The sequence below is a fragment of the Heliconius melpomene genome, chromosome 19 (assembly GCF_056956725.1).
Source record: "Heliconius melpomene rosina isolate 202511_hmr_F chromosome 19, ASM5695672v1, whole genome shotgun sequence".
Taxonomy (NCBI): domain Eukaryota; kingdom Metazoa; phylum Arthropoda; class Insecta; order Lepidoptera; family Nymphalidae; genus Heliconius; species Heliconius melpomene.
The window spans coordinates 4,071,594-4,090,588 of record NC_140407.1 but is presented as its reverse complement, the minus strand read 5'-3'; the positions used below and the strand labels follow the sequence as shown (position 1 = coordinate 4,090,588).

General features: G+C 33.8%; 1 protein-coding gene across 1 annotated transcript; it reads left to right on the top strand.

Moving 5' to 3' along the window:
* Positions 1-14,650: 14,650 nt before the first annotated feature.
* LOC146528404 (uncharacterized) lies at positions 14,651-16,624 on the top strand. Its single transcript, XM_085203441.1, has 4 exons — positions 14,651-14,734; positions 15,312-15,461; positions 15,606-15,815; positions 16,297-16,624. The coding sequence occupies exons 1-4, from the start codon at positions 14,651-14,653 to the stop codon at positions 16,537-16,539; spliced, it is 687 nt and encodes a 228-aa protein (XP_085059567.1). The 3' UTR covers positions 16,540-16,624.
* The last annotated feature ends 2,371 nt before the right edge of the window (positions 16,625-18,995 follow it).

The window sequence follows — 18,995 nt, the reverse complement described above, 5'->3', positions numbered from 1 at the left end:
TTGTCTTGTTACCATAGCGAGAACATGAAAATAATTCAATCACCCGAGTGTAAATAGAATCCACTACCTTTAAGTTAACAGTTAAAAAAACAATCCTAAAAATAAACAAAACTAATCCATATTAATGAATTAAGACGACAGATCTCTCTAGAAATCTGATAAATTAATGAAACATAACCGATACAATTTCAGACATCAGTGTTGCTATCATTAATCAAGATTAAAAAGTAGTTTAAGTTATTCTTTATAGTATATTTGATTTTGTGTTAGAAATATAAAAAATAAAGTAGACAAGTCATACAATTTTAAAGACAAATATAGCAATTATTTTTATTAGATAACTAGCGGACGCGCGCAGCTTTGCCTGCTTATTTGCACGTTTAGAGGTAAACTCTAAAAAAACACGAAACACGTGTTCAATGGAAGTATTTATAAATAATTTTTAAAAATATTATTTTATAAAATTAAGGAAAATCATATTACTGTAAAATCATTTAACAAAGTACGTGTTTAATTTTTTATTAGGGTAAACAATGGTAGCAGTTCCATCGGACACGTGTTCGCAATCCCTCCCCGGGGCAAACAGCCAAGTTCGTACTTGTTTATAAGCTATTTGCTCTTAATGACATTAAACTGCACTATTATAAGCTAACAGTCGCGTTGGGCTTTACAAGTTTTTAGAAAATATTTAGGTATATTATATATAAAAGATTTTTTAACGAATTTTTTAATAAGTATAAAGAAAATAGTCCACTCTTTCTTGATTTTTGTACGATTTTTAAGAACAGGTAATCAATTAAGTTATACTAACCAATATTAAAAATTAATAGTAGTATTTGATTTTCTTTTTCCAAATTATACCCATTCTCATTCTAGATATAAATTAAGCACACAATGCGCATTACCTGCAGAATTCGGTGGAAAATGGGGAACGGAGTGTCTTAACACTAGGTTCCCTCTGCCTACCCTGCTGTGTGTGTGTGAGTTTAGACATAAACAAGGTGTTCATTACTAATTAACCAACGCGAGATTACTTCATACAAGTGTTGGTACGCAATTTTGATGCGTATATTACGGGAGCTGTGTTCAAATTAATTGTGACATCAATATAGATAGAGGCTATTCTACACGATGATTTATAATATATTTTTATATCCAATTTTAGTAATTAATTAGATAAAATTACCTTGTAACTCTTAATAAAAAGCTTCTATAAGTAACACTTTCAGAAGCGATTTTCATGTTCTTAACGTTATAATTTTAGGTGCTAAGCATTATACATTTCTAAGCATTATACATTTGACATTGGATCATGCTTAGAAATATTATATGAAAATGTTTAATAATTGCTAGGTACATCCACTAAAAAATATACTAGTAGTTGCATTGATAAATAGATAAGAGACCGTCGAGACCCAGGCATATACAGTCTGATTATAAACGGAACGATTATAGGTTCGATCTTCACTGGGGAGAATGATTGTATTTAAACATTCTACATACAACAACACAGCGGAAAGCGGAGTGTATTAACATTAGGTTCCCTCCGTCTACCCCAGTACACGGGAAAAACATAAAGCTCTTTTTTTGAATAAATAATTAAAAAAAGGAAGTATCTACTAAATATATTAAAACACCCCATCTACCATCACCTTTATAGACGTTCCCAACTTCCCAGCACTTGATTTGGTAAAATGTTGGCGTGCCTGGCTTAAGTGTTGCGCTGTTAAATTAATGAGCCAATCTCGTTGCCGTTGCCACCTCCGTATATTACAAGGTGGTAATGCTTGAACCTCACGGCTTATAAGGGATCTTATAAATATCGCCTTTTGCATAAAAGTTCATGACGCATCTAAGATAAGGGCTCTGTGAAACGATGGATGGATATTTAAAATATGTTTTTATTAATAGGTACATATTCATTTAATAATATTGTAAAATTAATTACTTTAGCAGCGTTTAACTGCACACGCGATGGTCATAGGTTCTGTTCTTCATTCGTGGAAAGAGTTATTTTCATTTCCACGCTCTTATAAATCAAGAGCGGCGTTAAGTTTCGCAATTCAACACGAAATCTTGAATTTGGGCGTAAATTGGAGAACGAAATGTCTTGACACTAAATTTTCTAAACTACCTACCTATTTTCATAACTAACTAAACTTAATCTAACAAAACAAAAAGCAGCTACCTACCTAGTATAGGTGTCGATTTGACTAGAATGCCGTAAAGGTGCACTTAGATAAGCAATATTTTTCATAAATATGTACTATTATTTAAATAATTTAGATACCGATAAGATCTAAACAAAATTTACTTCCAATGAATGACTTGAATTTGATCACAATTTATTTTAATTTATACAAAAGTCAAAATATAATACTTCTAAATAATAATATTGCATCAAGATCCTCATTTCACACTACAGCAAGCAATTTTCATTGTCAAAATATATCAAAATGTAAATGGAAACTTTATATAATATAGCGGAACCCAAGTTCGCAGGTGCCCATTGTTCGGAGCCCCGGGGCCGCTAGTTTGCGACCTACAAATGTGGCAATTAGCCGCCGCTGAGTAATGGCCACCAGACCGTGATTAAGACGCCTGAAGATAACGAAATACACGAAACGTGTTTATTACGTTGTTTTACTTTAATTTTATAGAGATTCAATAGGAATTGAAAATTATATTGCATTTTTTTTGACGCCAGTCGTACAAAACGTGGCTGTACACGCGACAAGTGGGTTTAAACCCAATCCCAAAAATCCCATAAATCGATTGCCACTGGAGGAAATTAAATATTTAACATTTTCATTTCTTCAGTCTGGTGTCCAGCCAAGCGCGGTGTTGAGTTATGTCACTTAACACACACTACCTCCAGTGGAATGTCTTAACACTAGGCTCCCTCTGCCTACCCTACTACAGCGGGAATCGAAAGAAAAAAAAAGTTAATTGACATTTACAATTCTCATCCCAACACGTAATACAAACATCACAATAGCGTTTTAGGGTTCGCATAAGGTTGATAAGTAGTATGGCGAGGTCTTATTTGTTTCGTTAAACAGCTGTTTGTTACCGTCGACCCCATTTGTATTGGCATCGGATAGATTAGCTAATTCTCTGAGAAAATTGAGATATTCCTATGTTTATACTGGATTTGTTCTTGTCAAGAATTTAGCAATCTGCTCAATTGGTCATTAATTTACGCCAAAATTGTGAATTTTGGTTATTCTTTCGTTATACCGGGTGAACGATGAGCCTTAAGCAAATTTTAAGTTATAATTTTAACGGATTTACTAAAACACAATTAAAACAAAAAAAATTATAAACTTTTAGGTAAAAATTGTATGTAAGATATATTAGAATATTTTTTAATCTAAAGAGAAAAAAAGGATTTGGCATCTAGAACAGCTTCTTTATTGTATAGCCCAATGTTACATAAGTTAGGCACTATTCATTCTTAGTCAAAACTCAAAACAAATACTTAATAATGTGAATATATTTGCAACATTTGGCACAGTTTATCTTCATGAAGTAATTTAAGCTCACTATATTATATTCCCATAATTCTTTATCCTAAGTTGGCTACCAAAAAATTAAGTTCTACATAGTTCAAACTCCAAGTAATAGACCTACCTATATACAAAAGCGGAGCCGAGAGGCGATCGCTGCCAATGTAAAGAAAAGCAACGCTTAAACAACATACCCAAAAGGAAAACGATATTACAAATCTACGTACAAACACGAAAAAATCTGATGTACGCTTGAAAAAACCAGTGCAAACACTAAATTCAGTTCGATTTCAATGTGCCATCTAAAGGGTACAGAGTTGGACTTACAAGTTTCTATCTTTTTCATTTCACAAAATCTCACTCTTCCTTCTGCCTCACACAATTAGGTTCAAAATTGCAGTTTTTTAACAATTTCAATGGTATTTTATTGTGGTTTTAATGGGACTCAATCAAATTACAAGGCGTGTTTGACCAGACGAGGACCCTTACTGCAGTTCAACGTTATTTTGCATGAAGAGTTTGCGGGTAGTTTCGTCTATTTGTAAGTAACGTAATAGGTTTTTTATTTAGTCTGCTTGAGAATGTTAAGCGGTCTTTGCAATTTATATTTGAGTCTCAAAAACAACCCTTTATATAAACAAAGTTTTATTAACAATATAATTATATTTATATACGTGTTTAAAGCTTTTAAATTGAAAGAGAAGAGAGAAGGTATTTTTTTTTGTAATAAAAAATACACAATAAGATTAGTTCCATATTTGAAAACAATTCAACATCTTCTTCATTTTAATCGTCAAATACTCACGAAAAGTAAAAAAAAATGTTACTACTTCACAACTTTAACTACCAAAATTACTGTTCTAATTTCAAATATATAGCACGAATAAATCTATAAAAACATGTAGGTATATTGCAATTTCGCCTTAATGTCATAATATATTTACTATCAAAGTGGCGTTTGTAGGAAATTGGGGCAATAATAAAACAAAACAAATAACAATCCAACAGATCCAAAATCACTTGCACAGATAATGAAAACATAATCTGAAGCTTACTTAGTCGTTATCAAAACTCCGGGATCCGGGATCTGGGTGGGATTGGATCGCGTAATAATTGATGAGTGCATTAGACACACGTGTCCGCCATCTTTTATTCAACGTAAGATCGTCTCTACTTGTGATTATATAGCGATGACGTGAAACTTTAGTTCCAAACGTTTGTGTTATAATACGCAAAAATTTTGTCATATATTTTATGAAATATGAATAATTGAGACCAGTAGCGGCGCAGGGCACAAGTGTGTGTGTGACAGGTAGGTTCGAATCTGACTCGAGGAAATGAAATATTTAATATTTTCATTTCCTTGCTCTGGCAACTTGACGGAAAGTCTCAACAGCAAAGGCCCGGCCTTGAGTTCTGCCACTCAACACGGAATACCTGTAAAGTAGATAACCGATGTCCAACACTAGGTTTCCTCTGTCTATCCTGCTATACAGTCGAAGTTTAATTTATTTTAATTAATTTCTCAAACTTAAAATATTTTAATAAAATTTAAACCGCACTTCTACTTTAAAAGGCAACACTCCCCATAGTTCCGATGACACCCGCGCCCCCTCCTGGGCCCCCTCCCGGGCCCCCTCACGAGCACACACTACGGGCACACACTTAACTCTATCCACTTAGTAATTTCGTCTAATCCGATACAAGTTTTAATACCCGGCCCCACTCAGCCCGCGGCGGGAAAAAAGGGACTTAGCTAAAAAAGTATGCGAATTCACACGACGCCCTCGTTTGCGTAGCTTTAAAATAAAATGAAAAATAAATGTTCAAATTAAATTGAAATAACGTATATTTTGTGAATATTTGAGTATGTTGTCTAATAGCGACTTAACCGTGACTTCGCCCGCTTAAGATTATTGGTACGTATATTATAGACATTTACAAAATCTTTATATAAATTACATAAAGCCTATGTTATTCTGATGGGTTTTTAAGGTTTCCCATTAAGTTATGTAAAGTTTCATCTATTTATGGTTAGTAGTTTTTGCGTGAAAGTGGAACAAACAATCCTCACAAACTTTCACGTTTATAATATACATATATTAGTATGATGTAGGTATGCTCACGGTAGTAAATATTGGGTTGTATTTATTTTTAGAGTAAATATTTGAAGGTATAACTATTATACATTTTCTAATTAAATTAAGTTTAAAGCCTACATAAAACGAATGGATATGTATCTATATTTATCTATACAATTGTCATTCAAAGGGGTATCTTATATTTTATAAATTACTTTATTCTCTACATTCTTTACATACTATATAAGAAATAGTAGAATTCAATAAATTATTTTGACTAAGGGATTTATGTTTAAAAAGTTATATAGTAGCAAAGGATTCACTTAGTGTTTTTTTTTTCTATATTTTTTTCGATGTCAGTGTTCTCTTTCTCTTAACGTAGGAATCAAACCAATATCTACTTAGTAATTAATTGACATTCAGTTTTTTATCATATTTTTGTATAGACGATACAATTGTTCCTTTATATTTAAAATTCGAACAAAATTAACTTATTCACTGCAACATGCAACTTGAGATATTTTAATATAATTTAATTAAATTTCCTCTAACAAAGTATATTTATTAAACTAAAGATATAATTCGTTTCATTTTATACAATAGTTATGTCGCACGAAAACCGACAAAGAAACACAAAACAAATAAATGCAATTAAAACTAAAACTTAAACGTCGACCCCGGAACAATATACTGCAAGCAATCTAAGCACAAGAAGTCATAAGAAAATGGTATATAAAGTAATTTTTAGTAAACAATTATATTCAGTAGGTAAGAGAAACTCTGTTATGTACCGATATTTTACAAAAAACCGTGCATTTATACACCAACCTCAATAAATGGGTGAAAGAGAAAAAAAGAGTGACTTATTACTGACACCAGAGTCTCTTCAGAGATCTCTTTTATTGATCACCGTTAGACCAGATGCTTTGCAAAAGTAGATAAAGTAATAAATTATTGAAGGATGCATGCAAAACAATTGAAAAATATTTTTATATATATATTTTCAGCTTTATGCTGCAACCCGCACATGGCAGGGTAGGCAGAGGGAACCTGAAATCTTAGTGTTTTTTTTTTTTTTTTTCGAACATGTGGATAATGCTGTTAGCCCTATTGGCTTTTACAGCGACACCGGTTGGGTAGGGAAGAGGGTACTCTGTCCCTGAAGAAATGCAAGCACTAAGTGGCTGCCTGTGAGGAAGTCGACGACTGTAAGGGCGCCCCCTGCGGGACCTTAGTGTTAAGAAGACACTTCCGTTTCGCACTTTCCGCTGAACTCGGAACAGCGTTCTATTACGTTCGAGGGAATGAATTATTTTTTCGCGCTCTTTTACGAATATAATTCATATAAAACATATTTCTACCACTTCCACGTTAATAATATAATCTATGGACGGAATCCACAAAAGAAACAAGTACAAACTTGGTACAGTTCAATACAAAGGGGAGTGGGACCTCGTTACCATTCATAATTCACCAAAATTTCGCTACGTTTTCCCATTATAAATTTTATAAGGTTTTTATTGCGTCGCCATCCCAAAAGTTTGAAGGTGATGTGGTTATACGATTGCGATATAAATATAATTTTGTATATCAACCAACGATTTCTACTCGGGGAAGTCGATTATTTTTATTTTCTTTCTCTGGTAATAAGACAATGCACGGCGATGAGCTCGTAACCTCAATACGCAATGTCTCGAATATTAGGCGGTTCGTGGGGAAGGGGGAGAATTAACACTAGGTCCCTTCTGCCTACCCTGCTATATGCCGAATACAGCGTAAGGCTGGATCTCATGGATTTAATTATATTTTAGCTTTTTGAATGACGTTTTTATACGATTGCGACACAAATAATATAAATTTGTCAAAATTACAATACCGACTTTCAAATTCTAACAACAGAATAATCACGTAAATGAATTCTTAATAATATCTCGATAATGCACAACAGTTTTTTCCCAATCACAAGAAAAGCTTCAGTACGTTTTCCCATAAAAGAATTTATCGAGTTTTTATGGCAACGTGAACTCGTAGTTTGCGTTTGACAGGTGCGGATGACGATGCTCCCGGAACTAGAATTAAAAAGTCGACCGAGCTTCGGTGTTTAATCATTTAATTTGTAATGTTATAATTTTGTTAATATTTGCTGGGTTGTTTTATAAACTATACTTTTAGCTAAAGAATTAAAATCACTAAAAGAATATTAAAACCTAATAAGAAATAAATAATAGTTCTGATTTTGATACACATGTCCAATATAAAAATATATTTTTTACGAGTAAAAAGATGATTTGTGTGAAATAAAATGGTAAAGAATAAAAATGTATTGTTATAATTCGCTCCTCCTCAAAAAAACGCTTTCCGCCGATTTTCAAAACATTTTCCTGTTGAGAGGCTAGCGGAACTCAACACCGTATACTTTATTTACTCCTGCAAGTGAAAATCAGGTGAAAAATTCCTCAATGAAATATTTATACTATTGGAACCTATTTATATTAGGAAAAAATATTTTCTTACAAAGGAACGTCTACGACACATTTAATATTGCTTGATCTTTGCCGCGAGGTAGTAAAGGTAACAGTCGAGGGAGTTTCCCGACTTGATTACATAGAATTTTGGTGAAATCATTCTCAGAAATTTTCACAGTCCTCAACTTTGATACGATTTTCTTACATTTCACGACCAAAAATCTAATAGCCGTTTCTGTTTGTATTACATTGGAGATTGGAGCTAGCGCAGAAAAGATATAAAAAATTGTAAATATTTATTCCGGTAAAGGCTCAAATTAGAAATAGCACCTTTTTTTATGATTTTATAATAAGTATGGAAAGTGTTATTTAGACATTTGCAATTAATTTGTATACTTCGATAGTTATAGCGTACTTTGTGCAACATTATTCTAGAAAACTAATAAAACTTACTCTTTGCTTGCTTCGATGCTTATATGCTTACTTCAAATACATTCCAGGTTATATAATTAACACTACCATTTCTTTAGATTAAACACTACGTGTCAAGTGGTGGGGATAAACGCCACGCTTTATAAAATAATCTAAATAATCTAAATAATCTTTCCTGTGAGTGGTAACGGAATCCACAACCGTCGCGCACATGTTGTACTGCTGTGCCACGAAGGCTTCACGTAAAGTATTTTTTTCCATCACATAAATAACAAATATCTATTACCTACAGATATATATTCTACATATTCAATAGGCAAGTATAATTCGAATCACAAAGCAATCCTATTAATGTAAAGCCAATGAATTCACAATAGCAATTGTTATTTGTACATAATACCGTTGATTCATTACGACGCGGCAACCCTAGTCCCTAGGCTTCACGAACTCTATTAATTAAAACGCTGTGTAAACCGAGCTTTATCGCGACGGCCGCGGCACCCAATTAGTGCGCCAAGCGTCAACCATCGCGCCAAAAATTATGCGGCTTAACGGTTACCGCGTAATTTTGACAAACGACCGTTCCGAAATACAGATAAATAAAGTTTTGATGATTGATCTGGCTTCCAGGTTTATTGCTTATGTGGTTGTGATATTAATTATATTTTACTTAAGTATATTAATCACTTTTTAATATTGTATATTTAGCTTTTTATATTTTTATTTTCCTTCAACAAAATATTACGAAAAATATTTATTCAAATATGATAGCCAACCTACATATTCACAGATAGAATTGCTTGATAAAATATAAACGCAACTCCCGACGGAGGCAGTAACACGTCATACCAATATTCCATTCATCAGGCGAGGCGTCACTAAACACCGGCGGCCGCGGGAGATAACCGCTGTAAACCGACAACAATACCCGGCCTCGCACTCAATAAAAGATGATAACACATGAAATATGAACTGACGACAACCCCTCACCCCAAAGCTCATTTAGATATAACTTTCAACCGTGTCCACTACACAATAAGAACGAAAACATCTCCTCAGCTAATCCAAGATAAGATATTTCGAAAACAAAGTGTCAGTAGCATAATAAACGAGCGCTTACGAAAACAAGCCGCAGCCAGCTCGCATACAGGCAAATTTTCCAACAAATACTTACAAGTTACAACGTTTCGGAACGAAGCGGTGACGGCGCAAAACAAAAGCGCGGGAACGGCCCCCATTGGCAGAGGAGGTGGGCGGACGCCCGAATAATATGGCGGAAATATTACGGCGAGGAGGTATTCAAGGTGCACGGGAGCCGACGGCGGTGGTAGGACTGAGGAGGTGGCACTCTCCCTCCAAGAGGTTAATTACCCACTGGCCGATAAGGCAGCGGCTCGCTAATTACGTACTTATGGCGGACTGAAATTAAGTTATCGTTGGCGGGGAAACGACGTTCACTTTGTTTGCGTTCCATTTTACGGATAATATGTATTCTGCGGTACTTGAGAGTAATGGAACAAAATTGGCGGCTATTCCGCTTTATCTTTTATGTCTAAGTGCCGACGCGCCGTTCAGAGATAATGGAATCATTGTTCAAACATGGCTCCCGGGGTGCCTTTTTAATCGTTTAACTTAATTCTTACTTTTGTTTAATTTAAACAAACCTTAAGATAAAACGTAAATAGTCTAAAAAATCACAATTTGTACTTGGTAATATTTTTTTCATTCTATAAGAGAATTGCAGATACCACAGATACTTATAACATTTTCATACCTCCACATACAGAGTATGAGATAGGCATACAAAAGATATTTTAAAAGCCGCAAACAACACGACTGGCATCTGTGTTTCAAAATAAAATGCGATAAAATAAAAAGACTCCGGCGACAAAACGTAGATACTTAAGAGAGGACAACTTTATCGTGAGGCCAATTTTTATATCTCGAGACATTTTGTATTTGAAAATAGGGTTGAAATTCGCGATGAAATTCATTTTCCTGTAAGAACACGTTACGTTGGCAGGTTTATACATATTTACCACAAAAGCGGCTCAACGCGAGATCGCGGGATCCGTTCCCCAGTTTTATTTTTCCAAGCTCTAAATGGAGTCGGTGGAGCATTTAAATAAGCTTCGTCGCCTGAAGTATGGTAATGTTAGTAATACGCCAGAAGAAACGCGTCAGCGATTCAAACATCCGCCATTTTGAATTCATGATTTTTTAACCTACATTCTTATAGTGAAGTAAGCAATTTTATTTGTTGATAAAATATTTTGTATTAAAGGCGAAGAAAATATTCAGAAATATAATATTTATGAACGTTTTCGTGTTTGTTGGAAAACTTATATAAGGTGAAATTTAACCTGAGTTTTCAGTTCACATTACATTTAATCTCTTATTATTATATTTACCTAATCTACATTATCCACGTTAACCTCACCAATTTAAAGACGACGAGATCACTTTAGTTAGATATTATCTACCTATATGTAAAATAATATAAAATTAACATACCTATGTAAAATAATTAAGCCACAACTAAATTAATAAACATTTAAGGCCCAGGCGGTTTGTTCAAGCCAAACAGAAGCGATAGAGCAGCGGTGTCTTTTGTACTATAATTAGTAACAAATTATGAGATGAAAAAGCGACAAGATGTGTCTGACGAGGGCGAGGCGCCATGGACCGTGTCGCGGAACGCTTGACATATAGGAATATAACGATCCACTAATTAAGTTCATATTTTTACTGTTCACTGAATTTTTTTTTTCATTCGTACTGAGATTACATTTTAATAATATTTATTTTATTTATAATTTTGATAAAGTTAAAATTGGAGAAAAATGAAGCAATTTTTTTTTATTATTTACTATAAATAATAATAGGTTCAATTGAGTATAGATCGTATGTATTTTTTTCTACTTAAAGTTGAACTCTATTTAAGTCAGATAAGTACCTACCAAAAGGTAGGTAAAATGTTAAATGTTATACAGTTGTTAATTGAGAATGGAACAAACGGAAATACATAACTCTTATATGGTGCAACAATGACGCAAAATTCTATTTTTGGAAAAAAAATTTTAATGTATGCAAAAATATTATTTATAAACTTAAATGACACTCTCGTGCACTATTTCAACATACAAGAAAATTAAAAATAAATTCATCAAAAACAAATTTTATAATCTACATTTTTGCACCACATACCGTTACACTAAAATGCAAAAAAGGCACAGATTATAAAGCGTTAAAACAGTCACGGTAGCCGCCCGCGCGCACTCATGAGTCACACTCCAGGCATGAGGCATGGCTGATCCATTCCTACCTAATTAGCTTCCGTAAGCTGTAAATCTAATTTATATAGCGCCGTCAACGCAGCCGCTTTGATCACGACGCAAGTGAAACGGAACTCTGGAAAACGGTTTCTGAACGCGGCGTTTAATTTCAAATGTGGCGGGGATATTGTGTTATATTTATATAGTTATTGTTTTTAGTCTTTTTATTCTGTTTCCAATGAGGTTAGTTTAGTGTTAAATTTGTACATGATTAGAAATACTGCATACTCAACGTAAGATGGTTGAAGATTCTAACCCACTTGGAAATATTTTTGTCCTTGATTTTTTAACGTTACATAGTAGGATAGGCAGAAGGAACTTGGGAACCTAGTGATAAGCTATTAAAACAACTTCGTTTCCCACTTTCTGCCGAGTTCTGGAACAATGCGTGTCGTTAAGTGGCAGAACTCAACGCCGAGCTAGTGCTCGTTACCAAAACGAGGAAATGAAAATAGAAGCAAATCCATCGCACCCATAACCTGTCACATTTACAATTTCACGTTTTTGCACCCGCGCCACTACTGGCCTCACAAATACGGTATTATGTAAAAAAATATATATATATCCACATAAAATTTATTTAACCAATCAAAGTCCCGATCAACAATTATCCACGAGCCACGGACCACAGGCCATGGGCCACGGGCCACAGCCACGTCCCACATCGTGGACATATAATCTCTCTATCATATCACTCGGTGGGCCAGAAACAATCAATTAGAAAACGATCCCCTTTCAATTATTCCAGTATCGCAGCGTAATTGCCTCGGCCGGGACTCGGGGCTCGTATTACCTAACGTGCCGTCGATTGCAATTTTATTGAATATTGCGTTTAATGTTGTTTTAATGGTGTTTAAAGTTGTATTATTTATGTCTATTTGTTATTTATTTTATTTTTGAGTGGTAGGCAAAAGGACCATGTTCTCAATTTTGGGGAATTTTATGAAATATTTTTTATAACCTATCGCTACGTTTCTTGAAAATATACCTTGGAAAATTTATTTTTATTTATTGTAAATTAAGATTTTAACACACGAACTCAGACAGAGTATGTCCTCAATTAAGTAGAAAACTTAATTGATTACTTTGTATGTTAAAATTAAACTTAATAAAAAATATTATTACGCCCCTTTATTATAACTCAGTATTTAAATAAATAGGTAGATATAATAAAGAATTCTATTAATATTTAATACATAAATGTTTTGTAGAATTTAAACAACTTTTTTTATAAACAAATCCGATCAATCAAGTTTTTTATACAAATGACTGTAGCAACAACGCCCAATATCACCGCAGTACAATACTCTCACATGATTCTCACATTAATGGAACGAGGCGTGAAAACCGCTTCCCTTATTACCACTATCAATCAAAAATATATTTAAAATGTCGTAGATCGCTATAAAATAGTGTTGAGGGGGGAACCTTTAATTGTCTTTAAAAATACTGTAATTTCTATGTGTAATTTGTTCTGAGGAAGTAGAAATATCATTTACATTGTCGGGATCTTTTATTTTTTTCTTCATTATCATCATCAGGCCGTCGTGGCAAAGCTGCTATAAACAAGTAAAGGGTGTCTGTAAGTTGGTAAAATGCAACCTACAATCTGAACTTAATTTAAATAATAATCATTTCCCTATATTAATGCCAATAAAAATATTTTATTTCCTACAATGGATTATTAAAATTACACAGAAAATGTACGTTTTCTTTAGCAAGGCAGGCAAAGGAAACCTAGTGTTACGACACTCTGTTCCCCACTTATCGCACAACTTTCGCGCAAGTTGGTTGTGGGTTGTGTGCAACCAACATACTTATAATGACACTTTTTATTATTATATAAATAGCAATAGCAATAGCCATAGCCATTATAGAGCTATACACGTATTAGATGTAACCACGTCGACACCTGAGCCGTGATGGATGACCGCTCGGGCCCTAAAGATTATACGCTTATAAGTATGTATTGTAATTATACATCTACCTATCGCTTTTTGATTTGGGTTCGCTGATTTGTAATATCATTACATTGCTTTGTTCTCTAATGATTGTTTTATTACCTAGTAGTATATAGGTACTGGTGATGTACCCAGTCGAGGTCAGTGCGTAAACGAGACCGGTGGTAGGTTCGATTTCTACTCGAGGAAATGAAATATTTTATATTTTTATGTCTTCACGCTCTGGTGTCTTTCTCCGTTTATCCTGCGACATGCCGAAATCAGCGTCAAGTTTAGTCCTTTTTACAACTAAGTGTGAAAGTAACTTATTTATGCTTCTAGAGCAGTGAGTATGTTTATGCAGCATTATGAGAATTTTCAAGTACGAATCTTACCAACGGTATCCAAAAGGCAAAGGCGGCGGGACGGACCCCTTTTAAATAAAATAATTTTACGTTTCCACTAACAAAGAGTTTTGTCTTTTATAATCACATCTTTTAAACTCTTTCTGCTAGTTCGGTCTTCCCCCCGACTGTTTACTGGTGGAATTACAAGTAAACATTATACTCCTGCGAGTTCAACTTAGTCAACTTAGTTCCTTAGTAATATACAAAACCAAATTCCGCTCGCGGTGGAAAAATCTTGTCGCACTAATACAGCACACGCTTCAGTTATTTACAATATTTTATAAAAGGTTTTACTAAAGAACTGAAACCATGTATTACCTTAAATAAAAAGAAAACGACATAACTGTCATTCTAATTCTGAAAAATAATGATATTTTGACGTTTTTATCATATATATTATTTCACCTATTTATTTTCCATTACATATTACAATGTATATTATTGTAAATTATTAAAATCGATATGACAATCTCCTGGTATAATGAACGCTACTGCCGCCGCTGGAGTCGGGCTCGTGTTGATTCTGCTCGTTTTGTTTGTTAGATGGAAATGGCGAAAACCTAAGGTAACCTAAAATTATAATTTTATATATTATTATACGACACCCAAAATATGTAGAGACTGACATTTTACGAGTATACGGATATAATTCTCGTTAACAGTCCTGTAGTAATAATAATTTTGGGAATTAGTAAGGTGTTGCCAACATTATATTGTAAGATTGAAAAACTTGGTAGGGTAAAAATTAAAAAATATTAAAGAAAATTACCACATTAACAATGTGCAATAGTCACTTCGTTATTTTTAATTAGTAAGTCAGTTATATAGTTATGTTTTAATGAGTTAACTGACTAACCAAAAATAAATCATATAACACTGTATTTTACTGTCACATTTAAACCTATTGTTTTTGGGTAATTGAATGGCTAATGTAAAACTAATAAAGATATTACTTTACAGTACAGTAATATAGATACATTATACAACATTGTCTTCACATTTTTTCACTAAAGCTTTTCTTTATCTAACCACTTCACTAATAATTCATAAAATGTCATTTTATATTACCTTTATACGCAATAAATAACCAAAACTTAAAGCCAACGATCGAAATAATCTACCAAAAAATAATCGGTTTTCAGTCTGAAGCAGACCGCCCTATTACCGGTCCCCCAGTTCAATTAGTGCACCGATTATGTCCCCACAACAATGTGATACAGAGCTTCGAGGTCGAACAAAAGGACAGTCTCGATGAGCATCTGGATGTTCTAACGAGGAAACTCGCTGAGAAGGTTTTGTAACTTGCTTCTTGTAAGATTGTATATGTAGCTGTTTGTTTCTTATATTATATATTATAGTTCACTTTATATTCAATTTAAATTAAGCTTAATAAGTTAACTGTATTTTAAATATTTTTATGTTTGGCGAACCAAAAGGAAGGAAAACTCCGCATATCCAAATCGAAGATCCGCGAAACGCAAAATGAAATAGAAAACCTTCACGCCATAGATAACGACGTGAGGACGAAGTACCGCGAGATAATGGACTCCCTCAAGAATGATTTGCTCGACAACGAGAAGGAGTGTAAGAAGCTACAAGAGCAGATAGAGTGGGTGTCAAGGCGACGCGCTGAACTACGAGACGAGGTAAGTTATGTGGAGAAAATTTATAAGGTAGTATTATTATATCTATATAATTATATTTATAAATCAGTTTAAATTCATATTTAGAAAATGATGATTCTACTTTTTATATTTATCATTTGAAAATAAGTTGATAATTGACAAAAAGGAAGTTGGTTCCTTTCATAGGGGGTTATTGCCATAGTGTTCCTGAGGAGTATAATCTGCCGCTATGTGTTGCGTATGTGATCGCTTCGATTCTATCGACACGTGAGCAGTGCTAGGTGGGTCTTAACCCACCCATGATGAACATGGACAAGACAAAGATCATGTCTAACGTCAATGTTACACCCATAAAATGAAATGCAATATTTAACATTTTCATTCCTTCGCTCTGGTGTCGAGGAAAAGTGCGGGTCAGAGTCCCGCCACTCAACACGCAAAATTATTAAAAGTTTATATTTTTAGGTTCCGATCAATTTTAAAGTTATGTCTTCAAAAACAGGTGCGTCTCGGCCAAAGATTGTACGGCGAGGCGGCGACAGAGCTGGCCAGCAACCTATCAGAACTACAACGCGGCAGATCCATAGACCACAAAGTGGTAGACAAACCCTATAAACAATCTTCCTACCTCTCCCTTCGACATAGAAAAGAACCTGCTTTACCCAAATCTTCGCCCATGAGCTCTTTGGTACTGAAATCGTCGCAAATGTCTATAGAGTCTTTTAGAGTTGCTGAAAGGTATTGATTTTTTTGTGTATATTATTTTTTGTTATTAATACCATTTTTTTGGAGCATTTATGTATATTGGTTTTGTTTAATATTTGTTTAATGATGACTTAATAAATAGATTTTTTATGATTTTGAAGCTTATTTTCTATTTTTTTACAACTGACGCTTTATGACATTTGTAACGTTGCTTATATTGACACTCCTTTCTTTTCAAGGATTCATTGACAAAAACAAAGTAACAACAACAACAACAACAACAACAAAGTAGCTACAAAAGATACATTTCATAATAAAAAAATCTTTCATTTCCAATGAAAAGTTGATAAAGTATTTTTAATATAATTAATATTAATAACAAATGTATAAATTACAAAAAAACTACGTTTAGTTTATATTTAAACTTAAATATAATTTAAATATACGTATCCAGCTTCTTATATGTCAAACCTAACTTCTAAATCTATTAACTAAGGGACCTGTGACCTGTGATACATCTCTTCTTTCTCCACTCTTTCCTTATTCTGAAATAACACGTGCTCGAGCGTGCACAGAGCTAATTAAGACGTTAGAATTTCAATGTTATAAATACTTTAAATATTAATCGGAATTGAAAGAAAGTTTGAACCCACGACCATTGTGTTCAACCAAGCGAATTACTTTAAAATTGACTAACAAAAAAGTAAAATTAAAGGTTCATCTACAGCCATAGTAAAGTTACGTCACATTAATATCCGTAACACATCGAAAGTGAGACAAAACCGCGGCCCCCTCCGTACCTCTCGTTAATTCAGAGGGTTACGATCCCCGAAAAAGTGAGCACTTGCCTTGTTTACAAGGTTTTAGATTTTAATTTAGATTGGGGGTCGGAGTTCAGTATTAAAAAGGCCTAAATAAAATCGAAATATCCCGCAAAATTGTGCTTTTTGATCATGAAAGTAAGGTTTTGGAAGTATCTGAGTATACGAGTCGAGTGTCCCTTAAAATCGTATTCGTATGTGATCAACTAATACAATATCATCAAGTCCAGGCCGGGGGTTGCTTTTTGAATAATTTCTCGGCAATCTGCTGCCAGAGCTTGCGTCGGATTTATAAATCTCTAATTGTTACGTACGAGCAGTTCATTGATTGATCTTTAATGGTTCTGTGACCTTTTTTTTGTCATTTTAAGAGCGTTTGTATCGTTTTGTAAGTATGCTTCATTTTTGTAGAAGCCGTTTTTTTTAGAGGCCGTTGTGTGTGTGTTCGATTCACACTCGAGGAAGTGAAATATTTATTTATGTTTATATTAGTATTTCTTCGCTCTGGTGTCGAGGCATAGCGCGGCGTTGACTTCTGCCACTCAACACGAAATACCTCCAGAATTCGGTACACCCTTGTGCCCCCTGCCTCTAATAAACGGAAAATCCGTAGGTAATAATTGATTGTTAGAGTGGATAGTGTACAAAATATGATAAATTAAATTTCACATGGATAAAATAATAGGTACTTCATTGTAAGTACACAAGTACAACAATAATATTGATAATTGTTTCCTTAATCCTTTTTATTAAAACGCGCTGGTCTCTTTATCCAATATGTATCGAAACGATCAAACAAAATTAACTTAAAAATATAACTTTGGGTAAAACAGTCGTCAGCCCAATTGAAATTAATTTTAAATTTGTTTTCAATAGTTTTTAACCACATTTATTAACAAAACCAAAGTCAAATACAATATAATTAAGTCAACATTAGCCGCGGCGACATCTGCGCTTTTTACCAAAGCTTTGTCTGTCTGTTTGTTTTCTTGCACATGTTTGGGGGCCGCTAATTGGATGAGCAAATACTTTCTCTATAGTAACTAGTAAGTGCCTACTGTCAAATTGAATGGGAATGGGATATTTTCTACCCACTTGCCTCGTTTGCGATTGGGACGTTGATTGTTCTGTGATTTGAATTGCACTTGTTTGTTTTTAGGTTAATAAATTATCCAAAATAAGTGCAGTACGAGATCGCCGTACGAGCGTAAAGACGTGCGACTGTAAGCGCGACAGTTCAGTGGGTTCAATTCTCATTTGAGAGAATGAAGCATATAATATTTTCATTTCCTCTGTCTGGTAACGTGGCACGCTTTGCTTCGAGAATTCGATGAAAAGTCGGGTAAAGAAGTGTCTTAATGGGAACGGAGTGAATACACATTAAGTTCAAGTACAGCTTGAAGTAAAAAATAAAATAAAATAAATATGGACAAAAATCATATGTTAATAATTATAAAAAAATCGGCTTCGATTATGTTTTATTAATATTCACTTTAAATTTAACTTTAACTTAACTACATACTATACATACGATAAGATACGTTAATATACATATAGTCTAGCTCTAGACTGTAGTCTAGTCTTTGTGGTTACATCTTTCATTTACATACGAGAGATTACTTAGAACTAGGGATCCTGAATTAGTTCTAAGTTCTAATTGTCTAAAATAGAGATT